The sequence below is a fragment of the Polyodon spathula genome, chromosome 4 (assembly GCF_017654505.1).
Source record: "Polyodon spathula isolate WHYD16114869_AA chromosome 4, ASM1765450v1, whole genome shotgun sequence".
Taxonomy (NCBI): domain Eukaryota; kingdom Metazoa; phylum Chordata; class Actinopteri; order Acipenseriformes; family Polyodontidae; genus Polyodon; species Polyodon spathula.
This window is the reverse complement of record NC_054537.1, coordinates 3,559,188-3,581,784: the sequence shown is the minus strand read 5'-3', so window position 1 is coordinate 3,581,784 and position 22,597 is coordinate 3,559,188. Positions and strand designations below refer to the sequence as shown.

Genomic DNA, 22,597 nt, shown 5'->3' with positions numbered 1-22,597 from the left:
GTAAGGCTGAACTAAAAAACTGTGAGCTGAGGTTTACCTGACAACACAAGGGATTTCAAATTGTAACCTTCTGGTTTACAAAAAGCCACTGCCTGGTGTGTTAAAGGGCAGGCATTCACTCTAACTACCTGTCATATACATTCATGCCAAAAAGACTAAGAGGTAACAGGATGACAGGAACTGCACACATTTTCTGCATAGCTGACCATAAAAGACATCCCATGCAGTGCAAACCCAGGACAAATAAAGAAATCTAGTCGTGCCTTATCACTGTTTTTACTAAGCAAATGGGTACTTTTAAAGCTGCTTATTAGAGCAAGAAACTGCAAGGTAATTATGAAATGACAAGTATTTCATTCCTTATACAAACACTTCTGCTGGTGTGATGCACATACAGTAACATTGTAGAACAACCTAAACAAAATGTAAAATGCTTTTAGATTACAATTTTATTTTGTCAACTTGATGAGCAAAGTGTGAAATAAATGACCACATGTCTCTGTAGAAAGAGTGAACCAATTCTCCGATTGTTTTAGCCCTACAGATTCATACAGAGTCAATGTCCAGTCTTATAATGGGCATCTATGTGTGTAACACACCAATTTCCAGCACTGTATTTGATGTATGTATTATTTACAGTACCCTACTTCACACCTCCTACAGTACATCATTGAAAATACTTGATTTATTCTGCAAGTTGCAGAAAAGACATCTTTCATATATCACTATTGCACAGCCTATTGTCGATGCCAGAGAAAGAGAAACAGCGTAAACGTGCCTCCACTTACAGGACTTTGAAACTTTGATAACGATACTATTTGGACTGACAATTCTTTTTTTTCAAATGTTAGCAAGTTGTTTTTATGCATTATCCCCCCTCCCCCCAAACGAAAAGACTGAAGCTGCCTTTAATGCGCAATGTGACTTCTTACTGAAGCACAGGTGGTTGCTGACAAATAGTTTTTTTTTTTCTTTTTTCTACAAGATATCATACATACTGAATTTCCAAGTACAATATAATATTTATCAAAATCTAAAATATGTTAAATATAATGTCACACTAATTAACCCCAAAACAGGATTGTGCTTTCGTGGAAGGCTAATAGTTGGCAGTTGCCATGTGCACCACATCAGGGTACTAAGCATGCTTAGCAACATGAGTTTGGGGCTAGCAATCTGTCCTTTCACAATGATTGATATGAAATCTACAGTATGACAGCCAAGACTGATACAACCCTGGCAGGTCACCATTGCAGCAACCAATTTATCTGAAAAAAAAAATCAAAGAAAAATATCCAGAAATTCAGCACGGTGGTAGCAATACTCTTGTGAGATGTCATGCTTATTAAAATCAGCTCCATTAGATTAAAAAAGGATTACTATCTATTCAGACACCAAGAGACTGTATATAGTTAGCAGTGGGGTAAAATGAGTGACAAATGTCCCACCCCAAGCACCATAAACCAGCTGAATACTTTGAGTGACTGTAAAATAAGAGTGTGTCATACATAAAATGTCCTTTTTGGAAGTGTTGAAGGATTGTTATTTATACAAAAAATGACATGTGGTATGAAAATCTGAAAAGGAGGAAAAAAAACCCTATTGATTAAGAATGGAAGAGCACTGAACACCCATGTATGCACAGAATCACCAGGTTCAGTGATTGTATAGCAGTGGACTGCTTGTTCAGAGTGGTGTGTAGGACCTGCTCCTCCTCACAACAGATCTGCAGTTCTGTTCTGAGCTGGCCTCTACTCCTCTACTCCTGATGGGCTGGGAGGGGAGGCTTGAGGATGGCTTTTAATAATTATATTGCCAAACCCTGCAGTCATAAACAGGACCTTAGCATTTTACTAAATGCATCAGCAGAACAAAACTGTATTACTTTAAGAACATAAGAAAGAAACAAGAGGAGGTCACTCAGCTCTTAGCACAAAGTAACTTGCTAAATTCAAGAACAGCAAAAAAATATCTGCACACTCCAAATCAAAGTACCAACAGGACTAATGAAACGTGTTCTCATTCCTTAAGCTCAGCTTGTCAATACAATGGAAAATGACCAATGTGAATATTCATAGAAGTAAAGATATCAAGATTCTTACCTTTCCTAATATTCTCCCGAGAAAGTAGTAGTGTCTGGCAAAAGAATTCCCAACCAACATCTGTGCTGTAGGACTGGGGTACAGCAGCCCTTCATTGGTGGTTTTAAAAAACCCTTGGTTTGGATTAAACCCGGATTTAAGCAGTTCATTTAGGAATTCTCTGAATATGCCACCTCCATCGATGCCAGCTTCATCAAGACCGTGGGCATTCAGGAGGTGTACACGGATTCTCTTCTTCAGGTCAGGTTCTAAAAAGAATGAACACAGATTCACATATATATATATTATATATATATATATATATATATATATATATATATATATATATATATATATATATATATATATATTACACACACACACATACACAATGATGCCAATATACAGTATTTAGTGAGCAAAGGGCCTTAGAAGTTTTGTATTTAGAAAATGGATAACATGCTAATAATAGAAATAGAACAGAAAAACTGAAGGGAAAAAAATTGGTTGTTTTATATGCTTTTTCTAAGCGTGTTAAAGAACAAAGGTCTTTTCTAGTGTTCAACTTAATTAAGATATGACTGGGAGCAAACTGAGGCTCGACATGAAGTTTATTCAAATTAAAACACAAAAGGGTCATGAGAGGTTTCTCTACGATTAATCTCTGGCAATAAATCCTGGTTCTGTTCTAGAGCTCAGCTGTAACAGAGAATCCATTCTGCCAAGTAACTTTTAGAGTGATCATTCATAGAATTCACAGACCTCTTGAAGCGCTTGTGCTGTAAATCAATTTATTTTACCAGAAAGAAAACCTTGAACATACACTATAAACCAGAAACTCTATAACAAATTAAAAATGTAAAACTTTTTTTTTTTTTTTTTTTTTACTTACCATTTTCTGGTGAAAGCTTGTCATAAGCATCTTCATAAATATAGTTACGTCGAATAGTAACATTAATTCCATCCAAAAATGGCCCATCCCCTTGAATGTCCCGTTTATCAGCATAGATCAGCCTCTGGAAGATCTTGATAAAGAAATCAGGAAGAGTAAATCAGCTAACTGACCGGAGAACAGCTGTGGTCCACAAGTTGTCGTATTGTCATTTCAGTGATCAATATGTGTGTAAAATTTCTACACTACAGCATCTACTACAGCAGGAGATGACTGAACTACAGTGCCATTATCAGCAGCTTCTTTGGCACCAGTAGTACCAAATACAGGGAGCTAATGAAATGGAGGTCTTGCTCAAACTGCTCCTAAATCAATTACAGTTAAATCACAAATAAACAATATTTCAATAAACACAACTATAATAATGTTGTCTTTTGAGCAAAATAAGAATCCTGGCAATATTCTTTTTTTCAGACAGTGTACCTTTACTCTTTCTTCAAAAGGAACCACAAATGGTAACTCTGTTAAGATGGCAAGTTGTCGCTCTTCTGACACAGACAGCTGGGGTGGTTCCATCCCAACTTGGTTAAAGAAATAAATAAATAAATAAATACATACATACATACACATATATAAGCAATGGACTGGTTATATCTGATTAGCTGAGTATGGCTTTTAGGATCTGACTCTTCTCAAGCTTGATTAACCAGTGTATTGGTTACAAACTCAGGTTTGTCTTATTAAACTCATAGTAAAACCAGGAATGGATCAAACCAGTGCAATGGGATTCGTATTTCCATCCCTGCCATTAAATAATAATACAGCAGGTAGCACTAAAAAGCCATCTTGTTTAACAATTAACACATTTATTATGTATTAAATACTGAAATGTTTCAAATTGGAAATGTCTTTTTTTTTTTTTTTTTTGGACACTTGTACTGTTAAAGATGTAATCTGTTTCCACTGAACTTCTATTTACTTTTCTATTTTACTGAAAACTCACCCCTTAGTATTTGATCATTTTACACAGTATTGTTTCAATAAGCAGAACGATGAAGGCACTGATCTGTCTCATGTGAATGAGAAGCTATACAGGAGGTAAAGTGATCAGCTGCATCCTGGTCTATCCCATTAGCCTACTGAAGTGATAATCAATGTTCCAGGATACCCAGGAGCCTGTTTACAGGCAGGCCATTAAAACGTGGTCAATCGTTCTCCCTGCTGTACAATCCCCTTTCAGGGGGGACACTTTTAATTAACTAAGCTGTTTGGCGCTTATCTACTTGCTGGGCAATTTTCATTAAGCGAGCGTTTGTTTTATATTAAACTAAATGTTTAAGGCGTGTAAACCGCAGAAACTGCCAGAACAGCAGAGTTAAACCACTATTCCACTACTAGAGCTCAATTATTCTGGTCAATTAGTCAATTCCAACTGCATTTCTCCATCAAGTTTCCATCTTTGTGGAGAAATATGGCCAGCAGAGGTCAATAGACAGCTCATTTATCACTCTAGTGGCTGTCCATTTAGGTAAATGAAAAAGGCCAAACAAACATGGCCATATGTGCTTCAGCAGTACTTTCACACTAATTGGCTTTATCCCATATGGAGTCAAGTGGCATTAAACAAATCATACACACATTGTTATCTGCTTGTTTTCACACCATCTTGCTGGATAAACTACTTCTAAATAAACAAGCTGATGCTACTTCAAAAGAAACGGCAAAGTAACTTCAAAGGGAAGACAAAAAACAATACAACGATGCATACAAATGAGCGACAAAATCTTTAAAAGTTCATGGTAGTTGCATACAGTCAGCACAGTACTCTACTCTGTCCTTCAGGCCTGCACCTGGTTTAATACAGTGCTGCTCTCATAGGTGTACAGGACAGGTTCAGTTGTTCCTGGATACTCCTCATTAAGACAAAAAGAAGCTCAAGATTGAAGCCTGCTATTCTATGGACAAAAGACAAATCCGACAGGAATTACACCACAGATTATGATGAAAGATAATCAATTGTTGCTTATGTTTAAAGCGATGGGGTGGGTGCACCTTTATCAGTTCTTACAAGGTGATTCTGGCAGGCTAGGACTGCTGAACGTTATACAGCCTCGACATTGAGATGGTTTAGTTTCCTTTACCGTCCAATGTTGACTGTAAAGGTCCGATTCTCCCCATTCTGCGAATTCTCCACACATGTCTAGCTGATGGAACATAAAGCTGTGTGACCTGCCAGTACACAAAACAGGAAAATATCAGTAATAAAAACAAAGGAGGACTGGCATTCTATTCACATTTTTTATCTCTACCGGGTAAAAATACTTTTTTTTTTTTTAAAGTTCTAAACATTAAAATGGTTTATAACAATTTATTAGTTGAAATACAAATTGCCGCTTCATTTTTTGACATTTAAGTTCAATGTCAGGACTTGCCACAACCGAAGGGGTAAACGTTCTATAATTACTTTGTCTTAAAAAAGGGGCTCTCAAAACTGTTTAGTTGCAGAAAGCTGTAAGGTTTTGAAACCATTTTGATCCTTGTGAATTGCATAGCTCTGTGTCCACTGCCAACGTCAGGAGCATCAGAAGAAGTTTACGTCAATGAAAGAGGGGACAAGCTGCAATACCTTATCAGCTCTGATGTTGACTTCCTGCGACAGCCAGTGATCAGATGGACAGAAATGCCTTCTTATATCTCGAGCTTTCAGCATCTTTACTAGATTGGTAATAACCTGCAAACAGAAAACCTGCATGTTGAAATATAAACTGCACAAGTGCTTTAGGGGTAGAACGGTAGTTGTTTTAGCTCTGGCAGCCAGTTGGACACCTGCATTACAATAGGCAGCACTAATAATACAGTTGTGTGCAAATTTACTACAACACTCCATTGCTTGTGTAGTTTTGGTTTGCTGTGCATATAAAATCAAACCACTGTAATTGAAAATCTTGGGAAATTGTCAAAACAGACAAATTAGTGACTGTCTAATTTAATTGATGACTTTAATAGGCCACACATGCAATTAATAAAAAAAAAAAAAAAAACTTTAACATGTGTTTAAGATTCATAATTTAAGCACAAAGTGGTCTAACATTTTCACACAAGGGCCTATTGTTTCTATATCATCGATTACTGATTGAAAAATGATGTTTTCATGCAGGTAGGTATATAAAATGATATAAAATGACATATCATGAGGTGTTCTAATAAATTTGCACATAACTGTAAGTCAAAGCTATTATTATTATTGTTATTATTATTACATTTTGAGTCATCGAATACACTGTGAGGTAGCCTGTTATTTATAGGGACCGAGTCACTATCAGGAATCATACTGCAGATAAAAGGTGTAGTTTCCATTCCTCCAATTATCATAACCCTTCAAATTCTTAACAATACTGGAATGTTTTATTTTACTATTTTCTTTAAAAAAAAAAAAAAAAAAAAAAAGTTTATATGCAAGCAGTACAATTACCAGCCACCACTAAAAGGCAATTTGAACATCAGATCATTAGTGGACCATTTAAGGGTAGTATAAAAGAAAAATGACTCTAATGTGTGGAAATGTCCAGCATCATTAATTAGGTAAAGACTGCTTACATCAGCTTCTTAGTCGAACGGCTGCCTGAAGTACAAGCTGTCCTGCGCTTAACAGGAATATAGGGCTGGACTTTTGCAATCACTACCTTAAGAGTTTCCCTGGTTTGAACGATCGCCCCATGCCAACTTTTAGCTAAAAGTCAAAATTTTCACCTTTAATTTCTGGTTTTTAATAGCCACACGCAAATAATGCCTGAGGAATATCACGGCTCTGATGAACAGAAAAAACTGCCTGGAAGTAGTTGCTCTGTGCATGGAATGAGGGTCAGGGTCATCTTCGGCTCAGATAATGAAGACGCGCAGTTAGGCGGTTTCAGGTCAGACGATACAGACTTTGCAGTCCGATTGATTACACTGTCCTGTTATGCTGCAATATATATTTTGGATTTAAAAAAAATTATTATTTTAAAAAAAGACACTGCAAGAGCTTGGAACTCAGACATCATTTTTTTGTATTGAACATTTTAATGCTATAGTGCTGCTTTGGATGGTAACGGATTATTTTGTGTTGTGTTTTCACACTGGACACTGCAATTTCTTACTTGCAAAGATTATGTAAAGCCATTTATTTTAGTGGACTAAAAATCCTTTTTTTTACTGTGTAATGCATATCCCTATAGCTAAAGAGTAATATTTAATGTACAGTAAATTGCATTAAAATCATTAAAATAAAAGGTTTTGAAAACTATAGAAATCTGCAATATTCATTTTCTCATGCAAATTGTAATTATGCAAAACAGAAAAATGTCCTCAATGAGGCTGTACATTTAATACCAGACAAGTCAGCTAAAGCAGAAGTCATTACGCAAACTATTACAGTAAAAACTTGAGAGTAGGACCCAAGGCTATAGTTATGATATCAACTTCAAATAAACGGAAATGTCTCTTATTTCACATTCTTACCAAATGCATTTTTAGGAATATATTACTAATCTAGAAATGAAAACTGCAACATTCCAGCAATAGCACAAGAGCAAAACGCTGTAAAATCAAGACGATTGGTTTGAGCCTCAGCTCTTCCTGACTTATAGAATGAAGACGCTTTCCTTAATTAGCCCATCGGGTTAAGTGCAAGCATTAATGGGCCTCTCCCAAACTCCAGGGTGACATCTTTCTCCAAACATGGCCAACAAGAAAGTTCCATTAGCAATATTAATACAAGCTTAGTTGATCATTTTCATTCAATTAACTTCTTTCAATTAAATAGATAGCTTGACAATAGAAGTGATAAAAGATCTGAAGGGATGGCTGATGACTCCAACCAAACATTAGTGTGCTAGGGGTCAGTAGTATTAAACGCACTGTAAATCTAGCATTCAATTTGGAAAATGCATTTCCCCTGCTCCCACCACTTTAATGGCCAGTTTTAGCTGACAGGAGGTGTTTGCACCAATCTTATATGGGATTTCTTGCAAACCCATCTTCACCTGCTCAAGTTCCTGGCGCAAAACAAGAAACTTTCCACCACTAACGAGCTGAGAAAGCTTTCATTAATTATAACTGGTTCAATCCTTTTTGTGAAGTTCAGTGGTTCAGGAAGTGTTCCGATACATAAGTGAGCAGACGTATGCTGTAGCTTGTCTTAAATACAAGATAAGGATTGCACTACTTAATGAAATCCCTATTATTATTACCTATTAAACTGCAGAGCTATAACAAAATAAAAACGTACCTTTGCTACATTGTAACATGGTCTATTTATTTTACTACACAGTAAATAAATCAATTAGCCTACACATTAAACAAGCCAGTATCTTGAGAGAAATGTGTGAGGCATGACTGCATATACTCAGGACTTCTTCCAGAAGTCCTCACCTTGAAAAGCTGAATCCACTGCTTCTGTTCTGCCTGGATGCGCTGCTGAATCTCGCTGTTGGTTTTTACCCCCACGCTCTTGAACGCTGCAATGTATTCCTCACGGTGCTCAGGCTTGGTTTCTGGGTAAGCCAGCTGGATGATTCCTAAGCAGGCATCTCGAAGGCAGCGTGATAGCGAAACCAGCTCCAACAATGTGAATGGCATCATGGACGACTGGCTCTGCCCTGCAAGAAGACAACTGGACATTTATGTTTTTAAAACAAAATCTAAGGAACTAACTGTATGACTACATTATAGTTACCACTGTTTTATTTATTTATTTTCAATTTACAGTGGTATGTATACCAGAGAGGGGCATAACAAATGCAGTTATTATATTAACTCTGCAATAAATCTAGTCAGTCACTTAGAGATATTTCAGAAAAAAAATATTTCATATAAATGTAAAATAATTAAAAGGCTGTATTAACATTATATATTTGTGTTAGCTTGTTTAAAAGTAACTGCAACAGCACCCTTATTATCCAATTCTTGACTCTCCAGTTACCTCTCATGTGAAGTTGTATGCAATGCACTTCAGCTGCATTGTAATACAGATAATGCACCCAACCACCTTCCTCCCTCTTTTGGTTACTGTCCACATTATACATTATAATACGGAAATTCATCTAGATCGATACTGTATCGTCATTTAAAAAAAGATCAATGATCTGAACAAGATGATGTATTAGTTCAGATAACAGTGGCTTGACAGTAATCGATTTTTTCCCCTGCGCTATTTGGAATGCGTTTACCTTCCGTGGGAATTCCGAAGAATTCGCTGTCATGAATAGAAATGAGTGAATGACTGAACAGAGAACTGAAGAGATAGAATAGGGGTATGAGCCTATTGGAGTCTTCTGGTGACATTGGTGAACCCCGCGAGATCACCTGTAGCAGGGGAACCATGGACCTGCAAACACACAGGAAACACCTTCAAACACATGGCAATCCTTTCTATTAAACACCTTCAAACACATGGCAATCCTTTTTATTAAACACCTTCAAACACAAGGTAAACCTTTTTATTAAACATCTTCAAACATGTGGCAATCCCTTTTATTAAAGGAGTGGCTGGTGCAATACTGCTCTCCATGCTTCTTATATCTCCAGTCCTCAGATTATTGTTATAGGTTTTTGTTGTTTTAACTCTTTCAAGCAACCCTCTCTTTTTTACTTGTTCATTATTATATATAGAACTGGACGTTATCTATTGCTTTCTCCAATGTTATTTTGTTATTTCTGAATTAGAAACATTTCACATTGTTGTGGAAATAATGGGCACATAAACATAAACATTTAAATCAGAAGGTATTTTAATGTGCAGATGTTGCAGGTGGTAAGCAGCACATTGCTTATATATGAGCACATATTCGAAACATGTTTATTTGAAATCACGTGGTCAAAGTGAGCTACAAATTAGGACTTTCACTCCATTTTTAGCTTTGAACAAAAGTCTAGCAGCCATTACTCAGGTAATCTAATGGTAAAGGTTTCTTACCCGGTTATCATTTTTGTTGTCATTGAAGTTATTAAGTGCCAAAGGTGCCTCAAAAACCTTGCATTGAAGGCCAAACTGTACAGAAGTCTGAAAGAACAAGTGAACCATGTTAATTTAGTACCACAATGTATAACATATTCCTTCATCTGCTGAAAGCCTTGTAAGAAACCCCCTACCTTCCAAAAAAGTCCTATGGATTACAGTAAATAGTACATTACATACAAAATACATTCCTGGAAAAATCTACAGGTAAAATCATCTGTTGCAAACCATTGAAAATATTACAAAAAGATAATTTATCACTTGTACAGCTATGTATTTAAAAACTGGTACTTTACTGCAGAAAGGCAAGCTTAAGAGAGGAAGGGAAGCCAGTGAGTCAGTTAACAATACACCTACCTAAAACCACAGCACAGATCTTTTCTTTTTTTTTTGAGGGGGGGGGGGGGGGGGGGGGGGGGGGGGGGGGGGGTTTGTTTAAAAAGTGAGAAAGTGCAAGTTTACAAGGGGGGGGGGGGGGGGGGGGGGGGGGGGGGGGGGGGGGGGGGGGGGGGGGGGGGGGGGGGGGTGGTGGGGGGGGGGGGGGGGGGGGGGGGTGGGGGGGGGGGGGGGGGGGGGGGGGGGGGGGGGGGGGGGGGGGGGGGGGGGGGGGGGGGGGGGGGGGGGGGGTGGGGGGTGGGGGGGTGGGGGGGTGTGGTGGGGGGGGGGGGGTGGGTTGGGGGGGGGGGGGGGGGGGGGGGGGGGGGGGGGGGGGGGAACGAGGGGAGACATAAAAAAAGAAAATGATTCAACATCACATCCTGGAGGAATTTCTGGGCCTCCATATTAAAAGGTGTCAAATTCCTCACATGCAACGAAATAGATTAAATGACCCATTAAGCTTTATTTAGGCGAGGCACCTTCCATTAGTAAACATGCTGATGGCAAGGATTCCATCCCAGGTCATAAACAGGTCCTGGTTTCCTGCAGAGCTCATTTAAGTTAATGAAGATAATACAATGGCACTTGGCTGCGCCTCACAATGGAAGAGGGGATCACCAGAGAGAAATGGCATGCTTCAACACTCTCTGGGAATTACAAGGTGTTAGAGGATAAGAGATAACAGTGATACCTGCCCTCTAAACAATCCATAGAACAGGTATAACACGCATGTGTAAATGGATGCTGTATTGTGCACGTGCCTTTGTCTGAATCCATGTTTCAGCCCCTCTTTAATGCAATGGTTAACCAGTATAAGATAGTACAGATGTGGTAACTGGGGAGACTGCAGAAAAAATGCTGCATACAATAGTTCCTACTTAGATAATAAAACTACTGCCACCTGGCTGTGCGATTTCAAAGTGTACATACCTAATTAGAAGATGCAGCAAGGTTTAAAAGGGCACGTCAATTTCAGAAGTGCTAATAAAATCACTCAGCATTGAGATCATATATTTACGGAAATCCATGTAACATTCAATTCAAATTGAACATAGTACATATATTAAACATTAATGATTGATGCATAAATGAAAAAACCACAAAGTGCACTAAAGACAATCAAATCAGTTTGCAAAAATAAACAAACCAAATCTGGCTGTAATATTACCTAAGCTTCAAAGCAAACTAAGATCGGATGTTTTTTTTTTTTAAATGTGTGCAAAATAGTTCCTTGAAATTAGTAGAACCACACTAATGCAGACTGACATGCATGACTTTACCCTCTACGTCAATCAATGAGAGATCTTCAAGAAGTTTTGCATGCATAAACAAACAGTCTGCATTATAATGAGAACAGAGCATCAAGAATAAAAATGACCTTGGACTCTTGAAACATACTGATGCAATATCATGGTTAAAAAAAACAAAAACACCACCATGATTCAGAAATAATGTTACTGTTAAATAACTAAGCAATGTATATTGGAGAATATCAAAGCTAAGGAGTTATATAATTATCACTCCATAAATTTCACATGGAGTAAAAGAAAGTGAAGGCTTTGCTGGAATTTAAGTAGTTTAATGCTCAATCAGGTTCACTGTATATTTCACATGATGACACAGCACTTCACATCACAGCAGCCTCATGAGAGGGATACTTTATATCACTTACATTTTCATTGTATTTCGGTTCTTGATTAACAGTCTATTATGTGTGTTGTAGGATTGTTTCTACTTCGATCTTTTATATTTATTTTTTGCCAGGCATACTAATCCACTCATCTACTTAGTCCGTTTCTAAGAAGCTGAACTTGTGAAATGTGGTGGCTTGAAATGAGCACAGGGGGTGTGCAGCCTCAATATCTGCCCCTCTGTATCTGTGATCTCTACTGCACTGTACATACATTTTATATTCACTTACATGAGTTTTATAGGGGGAAGAAATTATACCATACTAGTCATTTCTAAAACCACCCAACTTCAGAAATGCAGCTTTTTAGAAGTCTTTCCACTTGTAAAAGGGCATTAGTCAGCAAGCCTGGTAAATAATGATCAAAGAAACCTCAGAGAATTATACAAGTCACATATATTAAGATATTAAACAAGGACAGAAATGAAATATATATATACAAAATAAATACAGTAGATTGAAAAAAGGATCCCTTTTAACAAATAAATTTAACAAAACATGACTGCGTTAAACACATTTTAAAGTTTGTAATATACCATACAATATATGCCACAGGACACACATTTGAGAAGGGCTAAGGGTGGAGCAGGGTATTCAGCTGGCACTGCCCTCTCACCTCTCCATGACAAGGTTGAGGCATATGGGAAACTCTTGATGGCTAAAGGGTGACAGCACAGCACATATTTGACCGTACTGTATATCTCTCAGTTACGTGAAAACACATACCTGGTTTCTGTTTAAAATAGATTATAGTGTTTACAAGCTAAAAGGCATGCTGCCTAAACTAATACACTTCAGAATTAAAAGGCTACACAACATCCTGTAGCGTTTACAGTAAATGTGTTCTTTGCTTTTGAAGTACCTTTTTCAACATAATCACAATTGGGTATTTCTATTCACACACCCAGTCATAAATCAGCTGTGGAACAAAATCAAATGTATTTAGTGATAGCGGTCTCTCTGCAGTGCTTGTGTATATACAGCGAACTTGCATGTGAGGGGGCCCCCAAACAGCCTAATTAATGATTATGTTGTGATACCTACAACACAGGACACAGATCAGGTAAAGTAGACAGCAGGGTGTTCTGTAACCATTTACCCCACCATTTTTTTAATTAATTTTTTTACACAAGGAAAACCATTAAATTTGCAGACATTTTGAGTCTTGTCTGCCAAAAATTTCTGGAAAATAGTTGCCATACTGAAACAGCTCTTTGGCTGCAGGATGGGTATGCATAATAACAACAGTACAACTCACAATACTGTGAGAGCCTTCCTCTACAAGTACATGTTTGTATTAAAAATACAAAGTCCAAATATATTCAGTGTATTCAGTATTCATTAAAGTGTATTTGCCATGAATATGCAACAATTCCGTACGCAATTGTGGTGTTCCCAAATTCTGCAATAAACTTAAACTGCAAACATTAAGCAACATTTAATTGACAGTGATACCATTTCTGTTATTCTGGATATGTTTTAAATTAAAAGTTATTTAATGTCACAGTGATTATGGATAGGTCAGCTCGCTCACTCGCTCGCTCTCTCTCTCTCTCTCGCTCTCTCTCTCAAAATGATTTACAATTCAGCAAACTCACACTAAGACGACGGCAAATTTCCACCAGCACTAAATGTAACTGGACAAGCATGACCGGGCTTGTCAATTAAAACAACCTTGATTTGAGGTTTGATGCCATCTCTGAAGAACACCGCCAGTTTCACGGTGGCTCATGACAGTGTAAGCAAAACAAAAGCCTTGGTTCACTGATGTCTTTTGCCATGTAAACTACACAATTACAGCCAGAGCTCTAAACAAACTTCTGAGTCACAGTCTTGCCCCAAAGTCTTCCCATGCTGTTAACAACATCAGACTACCGAACAAAGCCTGTACAGTGTGCGATGCATGCAATTAAAGAGCGATTCCTCCCAAAAGCATCTGCATGCAATTGCATTTGAACACCCCTGCTGCTTTTCCAAAAGTCTTCATTTCACTTACAAACAGAACATTAACCTGAAAAAAAAGTTTACATCCCAGCATCTCACACTGAGATACAGCTCAGTAATTATTTGTGACTTTCCACCTGAGAATTAAGAAGTATTAATTGATTTGGTACAACTCATGGAATTTAGAGCCAGTTTTAAAATTACAGTGCAAAATATACTGCACTCATTCTGGCTCTGCATTTTCACTCAATGCAGGCTAATTCATCTTCTTCATGGAGCTAATTATTTTGTACAGCTCTCCAATAATGATGGAAACAGACAGATAGAATTTATGCTAAAAGCTTCAGCTGAGACATGCTAGAAAAGGGAATACAAATGAAAAACAAGAATGCAGACAAAAGTGAAATGGTTTGGTAAGCAGATTCTGATCTTTCAATTGACATGTAGGAGGAAAGTGTAATTATCTGCACTTCTGACACTAACAGATAGGCGTTAGATTGGGGACACAGTCTACAGAGAAGCAGCACACGGGAAGTGAAAACAAACAAGCAAATTACAACTGAGGCCGCTACATGCAAAAGGGAGTCAAACCCACAGTTAATATAATGTTCAATTACAGGAGGTTCATTTAGTAAATGTTACATTTCAGATTGGTAAGACATTTCATAAAATAAAATCAAATTTTTTTTTTGCCAACTCTCCTCTTAGACATGTCGCTTTGACGCATATCTTTTTCTAGTGATATAGATTCAAAATGTTTTACTGCAACAGAGGAGTCCATATCCCCCGCTCTTTCTCTTACTGTTTCAGTTACTGCTCTGCTCTAACTGAAGAATTACACTGTATTTAACGAGACGTTCTGTGAATTTCATGTACAGATCTACACAGGCAGAAATGTACTGTTTCATGTCATTCTTCTGTATGGGGATGCAGTAAATCAGTGTTCAGGAAACAGCAGCTGTGCTCCAACAATTGCAGCAACACATGCACACACCGCTCTCCTTCCTTCAGTGAGCTTCTTTCCCAGGAGTGCACCAGTAAAATCCTCGCTAGAGCACGGATACATTTAAATCCAGTAATTATTAGCCAGAGAAGCAGGTTATTTGCAGCAATAAAAGACAGGCGCCCTAATTCAGAAGCAGCCATGATCTCCTCATCTCACATCCTGCCCTAATGCAATTAGCCTGCAAAGAGCTAATTACCCTAATCGAGGAATGACAGTTTCACTGACATCTTACTTCCTCTGACAGCCATAAACACCAGTGGGTGAAGACAGCGGCTAATTGGTAGGCTTCATCATTATTTACATTAGCGTTTGCATTACTGAGGAGAAAATGCTATCCAATGGCTGAAGCATTTGAAATAAATGGTTTATTACGAACACTTAAAGCAATCTGTTTACTGCCTAAAAATTATGTTGAACCTGTATTTTAATCTGTGAAAATTATTAGTACTGTGTTCCCAGAGTGTTGCATTCAATATGCTGCCTAGAACAGATGTGTAGTTTGTTGCTATGGTATTTGTATGACTGATTTAGCAATTCGTAGGTTTTTGAGGACATGTGTGAAATGATAAAACTTATTATTATTAGTCAATACACACACCGAGGGGCAGCAGGAAACGTTCCTGGATTCTGTAAGAGCCTGCAGAGGTCTCGTCATGATTGCATTTGCAGGATTCAATTCCCCTTCGTTTATATAAAAAAAATAAAAAATAAATGTTCCCAGATATTATTATTATTATTATTATTATTATTATTATTATTATTATTATTATTATTTGTAATGTTTACTACTTCTTGATATTGCATACTTCTTTGTTTTAACCAACATGTAAAGTACTTTGAGATACTTAATAAAACTCAAACAGTCTCTCTGTTTCTGTGATCTAAAGACATGTGACTCTACAAGCCGCATTTTGTTACCTAAAAAGACTGTCTGCTTGTGTTAGCAGCAGCTTTGCGGATGACCTGTGGGAGTAGGGGAGTGATAATTGCTTACCTCACTTTCGGGACCATCATACGATGCTGCACCATCAGCGTGTGACAAATCGACGCCATCATAGTGAAGACGTCCTCACTGGCACAATCTCGCCACACCAGGTTTAGGAGTGCATTTGTCTGCTGCTTTGTGTCCAGCTTGTGTATGCACTGCTCTGTTATGAACTGGACTGATATCTTGCTATCCTCCTGCAAAAAATGCAGCAATCAGGCAACTAGGGAGTGGCTAGGCAAAGTACTGCAAGACAATCACATAACAACAAAGGTACTCATGGTAAAATTATTAAGATATATAAAAAGTATTTAGAGCTTTCTTGAAAAAATGACTTCCTTGAACGAGCCAAATGGGCACATATTGTGCATGATAAGACTCTTTGTCCTCTTTAAAACTAGGCAGGTATCCTCAGAGTTTTACCAAAAACTCCATGTCAGGGAAGCAGAGTGTGAAGAAGTTGCGACTGAAGGTGTGCTTATTTGCAACACAGCTACGAGTCTAGCCATCATATTAGCCACATTTGGTATGGGATTAACAGCACTGCGCTTTCATGACATACAGGCTGTATCTTAATCCAAACAACAATGCTTACATCATTGAGACAAAAAAAAGTGAACTCAAGAACTGCAAGAGTAGCCCAGATGCTTGTATGTTTATGATACAGTGCTCAAAGCTCTTGTGGATTTGATAATCATAAAACAATCATAGACTCAGATCCATGCTCCCTTTCTTGAGATCTAAGGGCTTCGAGCCTTACCTGGGAAGACATTGTTTTCATCCCACCATCCTCCTCATCATCATCCGAGTCACTGATGACCTCCTGTCTGCTGGTGCTGGTCACAGACACAGGTAACTGGGGTAGGAGGGTTTGTAGTGTTCTCAAGTACAGCAGCAAGCCTTCTTCTGAGAGGCTACCTACAAGCAAACACACACGCGTTAGTTTTTTTCTGTGAAATTGACCATATTAAACAATTCAAATGTTAACTCTTTGTCACAATTCCTTACATTACGTAGACTCTTCTTCATTTATTATTGTAATTATATTTAAAGATAACAAAAAAGTATACACACACACATACACACATAGATATACAAAAACAGGCACTCTGTTAATGCAATCTGAGATCTGACCTAGATGAAAATATGCTATCATGTGTTCTATATAGGATCATCACATTTTCCTTAAAAAAAAAAAAAAAAAAAAAAAGCCTCAAGGCTGATTGTAGGTAAGACAGGTGGGGAACAAGTGAACATTGTGCTGTTCACTGAAGTCTATTAGTGAATCATTGCTTGTGAAAGGCACTTTCAACTTATGCTACAAAAAAAATAAATACGAAGTTTCATCAAAACTGTTAATTTAGCATCAACACATAAAAAATGATAAAACACTGATGATAAAACACTGAACATAACTAATTGCAATTGTATAATGGAAACACAAGCATTGCGGTGGTGTGCAGAGCTACAGGTAATAGGCTCCTTTACCTAAGTGTGTTTCACCAACAGCCAGGACAAAATATAACAGCCAAGGTGCCTTGACATGAGTCAGCAGAGAAGAGCTCACTGTGCCCAGCAATGCATGCAGAAACGGTTCAAAAGGGAAAGAGCAACGAGCATCAGCCAGTGCTGGAATGAAAAAGTGGAATATCTGATCCGTGAACGGCGAAGATATAAACTCCTCCATGAAGCCTGCAAAAACATATTGCCTGCAAAAAAAGAAAGAAGAATAAGAAAAATTAAATAAATAACAACCGTTTTTTGTTTTATATTAATATAAGTTTGGTGTGCTTCTCAGGGACAGGGTGTGTCTATAAAGGTCATTTCAAAAGCTTATTGTACAAAATATTTCCATCCAATTCACAACAGAACTCAGTTCACTTTCCTCCAGATCAATGTACTAACAGTTATAAAACAATGACACTGCATGAGTGGTTTTATTAATCATATCACTGACTGCACCCCACATACTACCAAACGATAATGCCTACAAAGCCGGCAGATCAACCAGTTCATCAGAAACGAGATTCATTCTCTTCCCCAACTATTGCCTTTACTTGCTTGTAGTACTAATTTCAGCGACAGCAGGACCGGTAAAGACAAAAGGCATCATAAAACTTTCCTAAAACTAATACTGCTCACTACCTAGGAAGCAAATGAAGGGCTGTTTTACAATGGGGTCAGGAGGGAGAAGGTGGATTACAGCTTTTTAGTTTTACTAGTGTTTTGTCCTGGGTTCATTTGCTATTTTATTGTAAAAAAAAAAAAAAAAAAAAAAAAAAGACTACAAAAGATTTAGAAGTGAGTAGTTTTTACAGTATAATCATAAATCTCGAAAAACTACTCACTTCTAAATCTTTTGTGGTCATTTTTGTATTACTTTAGTATAAATACATGTTAATTTGGATTCATATGTTGTTTTTTTCTGACTTTATGTAAACGAAAAGACACACATTTGCCCGTTTTCCCATTGTAAATAGTGATATTTTGAAATATCACTGACCTGGTCACAAAAGCAAAGTTTGTGGGGAATAATAGCCATTTTCTATACTTTTGAGGCATAAGCAATTAGGAAATAACACTTACTACCCAGGAACCAAAAATTGTGTTACATAGTGTTATGATTCAGAACAAATATCTGAGATCTTGCCTTTTGTTTAGTCAATGAGTCTGGTTCACATTTACTGCTGGTTGTAAACAGTTTGTTGAAGCAATTAAATTGTTCCAGTGAATGTCAAGGATTTACTGTAGTCACAGCCTGCTGGGGATTCACTGTGGTTTATCTTGGTGTGATTATACATAAAGCTCTCTATTCAAGTCATATACAAAGTAGAGGATCTAAACACTGCTGTTGTTTACACAATTACACTGCAATCCTCCCTGGCGTTTTAAGCATTTTCACATACAGAAATACCCACGTGAACTGCCAGGTGGCTGATATTCATAACCTTGGTGCACCCAAAACAGTTAATAGGCAGTGTCTTAAGTTTGCTGTCTCTTAAAGTTTGCAGAAACCCAAAAAGTCACATGTTTTAAATGTGGGTCAGAAATCAGTGTCAAGGTCATATATTTAGCCTGAGTGTTTATATAACCCTGCAAAAAGGAGGTCAGTACCTCAATTGGACATTTTAATATTATGTTTTGAAAATGTAACGGCAGCAGTGCCCCAAAAGGGTGAACTTTTTTTTTAACTTAAGTACAGCTGGGTACCTATTGTGAAGCCAATATTTCAAATCGATTGGTCTTTATCATCAGTAAATCAAAACATCGCATGACCATATAACGTCACAGGTCAAAGGTAAGGGTACCGTTCGATTTACAGAGGGGTATACAAAACAGACAGAATATCTGAAATGTGATATGAGCGCTTAAAAAGGGATGGCGGACTTAATAAAACATAGGTGTGTCAATTAATAGATCATTTGAATAGACACCAGTGTATCAAACACATTTCTAATACACATGGGTCTATTTTAATTATCTACACAGCAGAGTATCTAAACATTGCTCTTTACCTCTATATGAATGGAGGATTTATTTTCCAGTGGTAATAGAATGAACCTTAATATTACTAATTGCAATTAAAACAATGTCCTTTTAAAAAAAAAAACGTGTTTATAAAGTTAAGGACGACAGTATTAATTAACACAATTAATCAACTAAGGAAACTCTGTTCCTGCTATAATGTATTTGATCTCCTAAAGATGAAGTTTTGTCTGGCTACATAACCCACATTATACTACAAATCAAACTAACAGTTTGAAGGCTTGCAGTAAGGTCCTTCCTGAGCATTCTTACCTGGCACCCTGTGAACATGAGGAATAAGTAAAGTGCAATGGCTTGAGAACATGCTCCAGCAGAGCGCTGGCATAGGGAACATGAGGAGCATCGCAATACTCCAAACAGGATGGAAGCTTGTGATTTACTAAAATGTAAAGTGTCTTGTAGTATCCTTTAAAAAAAAAGGGGGGGGAAAAGGGAAAACAAGGTTAAAAACTGTATTTTTTTTTGGTTTGTTTTGTTAAAACAGTATTAGGTGTGAGGATACTGAATGATTGATCGTGGTATGCGATTTTTATTCGCCGATAGGGGTTTCGGTTGTTTTCTCCTGTTACCGGTGTTAATGAAAGGGATACAGGCTGTTTGGATAAGTCAGGTGCAGGCAGATCGGTAACTGGCATTTCTTAACTAAACTCGTTCTCAAGGAAATCGGAGTCCAAACCAAAACAACAACAGAAATCAAAATTATTTCAGACATTTGAAAGTTGTTATAAAACATGTATTGGTGGTGGTACTGTTTGAATTACCGAAGCCCAGCTCCACCCTTAATTTCAGCAGCACACCAATGCATGTAAGCAAAGGTACATTCAAAACTAGTTCCACATGTGATGTTATCCCACTGACATGCAAGAACAAAAATGTATCCCATGCTACATATACTCACGCTTGTGATATAATTTTTTTTTATTGCCATGTCATTTCAGTAGTATCAGATTTTATTAAAACAGCCATGGTCCAGGATCAAATAAAAACAGAAAAGCAACTTTAGCACAAACTCTGATTTACACGCACACATGCATATACCTTTTGTAAGTGTAACAAAGAAAGAGAATGGGGTTTTGCTCTGCATTAAAATGCTGAACGCGCAGGCACATCACATGAACTTTGAAGAAGAAACTCAGTTGTTTTTATAGACAGGTTTTTTACGATAATTCATAAAGAGAAAATGAAATGTCAAACACACTCACCTTTATGTACCACATAGTGCAAAACTTGTTCAATTAAAGACGCTACGCGATTTGCATCTTGCAAAACAGGCAAATACGTTTTCTCTGCAGAAAAGACTTCCAACATTCTCATAGGAACTGCAACACTTAATCTGTCATCCGTGCAAGACTGCAGAATCCTAGGAATACAAAGAACACAGGTTTTGTTTTTTGTTTTTTATAAAAAAAGGCTGAATCGAAATTGCTTGAGCTACTTTTAGTTACTTTCACTTGTACTGACATGATGTCCTGATACAGCAATGAATTCCCAGTGTGTCTCAGTTCATACCATTGCTCAAAGTAACACACAACAGTTTTGTGAAACAGAAACCGTGTGGACTCAAAGTCTGATGCAGACCATAACTTTATAGATAACGTTACTGTGTTCTCGCAATTGCTTCCTCGCAGCCTTGGTTACAGCCCTTGCCCACTTCTCATGTTACAACTCTGTCTTTTCATTAGCTCTACCTGTCTTCAGAGTTTCTCCATAACAAACCATTTCATATCACTCACTAGCAACACTTGCATATGTGTATCAGTGCAAGTGGTGAACTATAAACCCATTAAGTACTAAATAATATTTTCAGAACACAAGCTGTATTTATGTAATCTGATACATTCTAAATCAATATGATACCATTCTAAAAGTGTTCAATATTCACAACATATATTCCCAGAGTCCCATTTTGAGGACAGTCAAGTTAGACATCACAGTAATCAGAGCGGTGAAATTTCACGCCAGCTATGAAGCTCAACACACATAAAAGTTAACTTTATCATCACTGTGGGGAAGAAAACACTAACAAATGTATCATTTTTAGGCTTCAGTTTCTTAATTCATATTAAGGCGTCATAAAAGCAACTGAAGATCTATACTTGCAGAATAAAAGTTACATTTAAGGTTGGTTCATATTTCAGAGTCCTACACAATTTCTGTCTGGAGTTGAGGGTCACTTGAAACGTGTGTCTTTTTTGGAAAGTTGTACTGCCTTTTCTCATGCTTCTGCGACCTGAAATCACACAGGGTCGGATAATGTTGAAAAATGTCAACATTTGCTGCATGGTCGGAGTGAAACTGCACAGCTTTTATAGCTGTCTGTGCCTGATGTATCGGACTCACCTGTGACAGAAATATGAACCAACCCTCAGACTAAACTTTTGCGATTAACAAACTTAGAGTAAGTTATCATAACAATACAGTTAAAGAGAAAATTAAAGCAACAGGTAGATGCCACCTAAAACTGCTCAAAAAAAGGCAGCACAGCCTGTCCTCAAATGAGGACAATGGTACCTAATGGGTTAAAAGTGCAGTCTCTGGGTTTGCATGATGTGAGGAAATGTCTCAAGTAAATTAAACAATGGATGCAGACAAATGATCGATGGGCTTTATTCAAGCACACCACAAGAGTAAACAACTCTGTTCACCTGGGCTCCTGTGCTTTTAATAAAGCTTTCAACCAGAAGGCATTCAATAAGCTTGATATGAACACAGGTGAACAAGCTGCTGAACAAACAGCAAGACCAGCTTCCAAACCTACACTGATTGGTCAAATAACTGGAGAATGTTAGTGAAATTATAAAACATACCTGCAACATAAGCCCAGCATCCTCTGTATCTGGAACAAGCATGTTTGTCTGTCAGGGCCTGCTAGCTGCTTGACAAACGGGACATTGGACTTCACCAAATTCTGACACATCCATATCTAAACAGAACAAGTTAAAAAAGAAAAGAGCTCCAGATTATTTCACAGGATATACATTAAATCCATGTATATGCTATGGTCTATTTTAATGGTCTAAACAGTGATGGAGTTAAATACGACCACTCTAACTATATATTAATCCAGCTGGGGTTTCC

At 37.5% G+C, this 22,597-nt stretch overlaps 1 protein-coding gene across 1 annotated transcript in view; it reads right to left on the bottom strand.

Moving 5' to 3' along the window:
- LOC121314065 (ubiquitin-protein ligase E3C-like) overlaps positions 1–22,597 on the bottom strand; it is a 48,837-nt gene that overhangs the window by 21,423 nt on the left and 4,817 nt on the right. Inside the window, exons 6-19 of the mRNA XM_041246881.1 lie at positions 22,327–22,442; positions 20,722–20,879; positions 19,772–19,925; positions 17,462–17,682; positions 16,734–16,891; positions 15,983–16,170; positions 9,929–10,015; positions 9,183–9,340; positions 8,386–8,612; positions 5,600–5,704; positions 5,115–5,202; positions 3,457–3,554; positions 2,974–3,106; positions 2,103–2,350 (exon numbers count right to left, since the gene is read on the bottom strand). Coding sequence (XP_041102815.1) covers positions 2,103–2,350; positions 2,974–3,106; positions 3,457–3,554; positions 5,115–5,202; positions 5,600–5,704; positions 8,386–8,612; positions 9,183–9,340; positions 9,929–10,015; positions 15,983–16,170; positions 16,734–16,891; positions 17,462–17,682; positions 19,772–19,925; positions 20,722–20,879; positions 22,327–22,442 — 2,139 coding nt within the window. The remainder of the gene's footprint in view (positions 1–2,102; positions 2,351–2,973; positions 3,107–3,456; positions 3,555–5,114; positions 5,203–5,599; positions 5,705–8,385; positions 8,613–9,182; positions 9,341–9,928; positions 10,016–15,982; positions 16,171–16,733; positions 16,892–17,461; positions 17,683–19,771; positions 19,926–20,721; positions 20,880–22,326; positions 22,443–22,597) is intronic.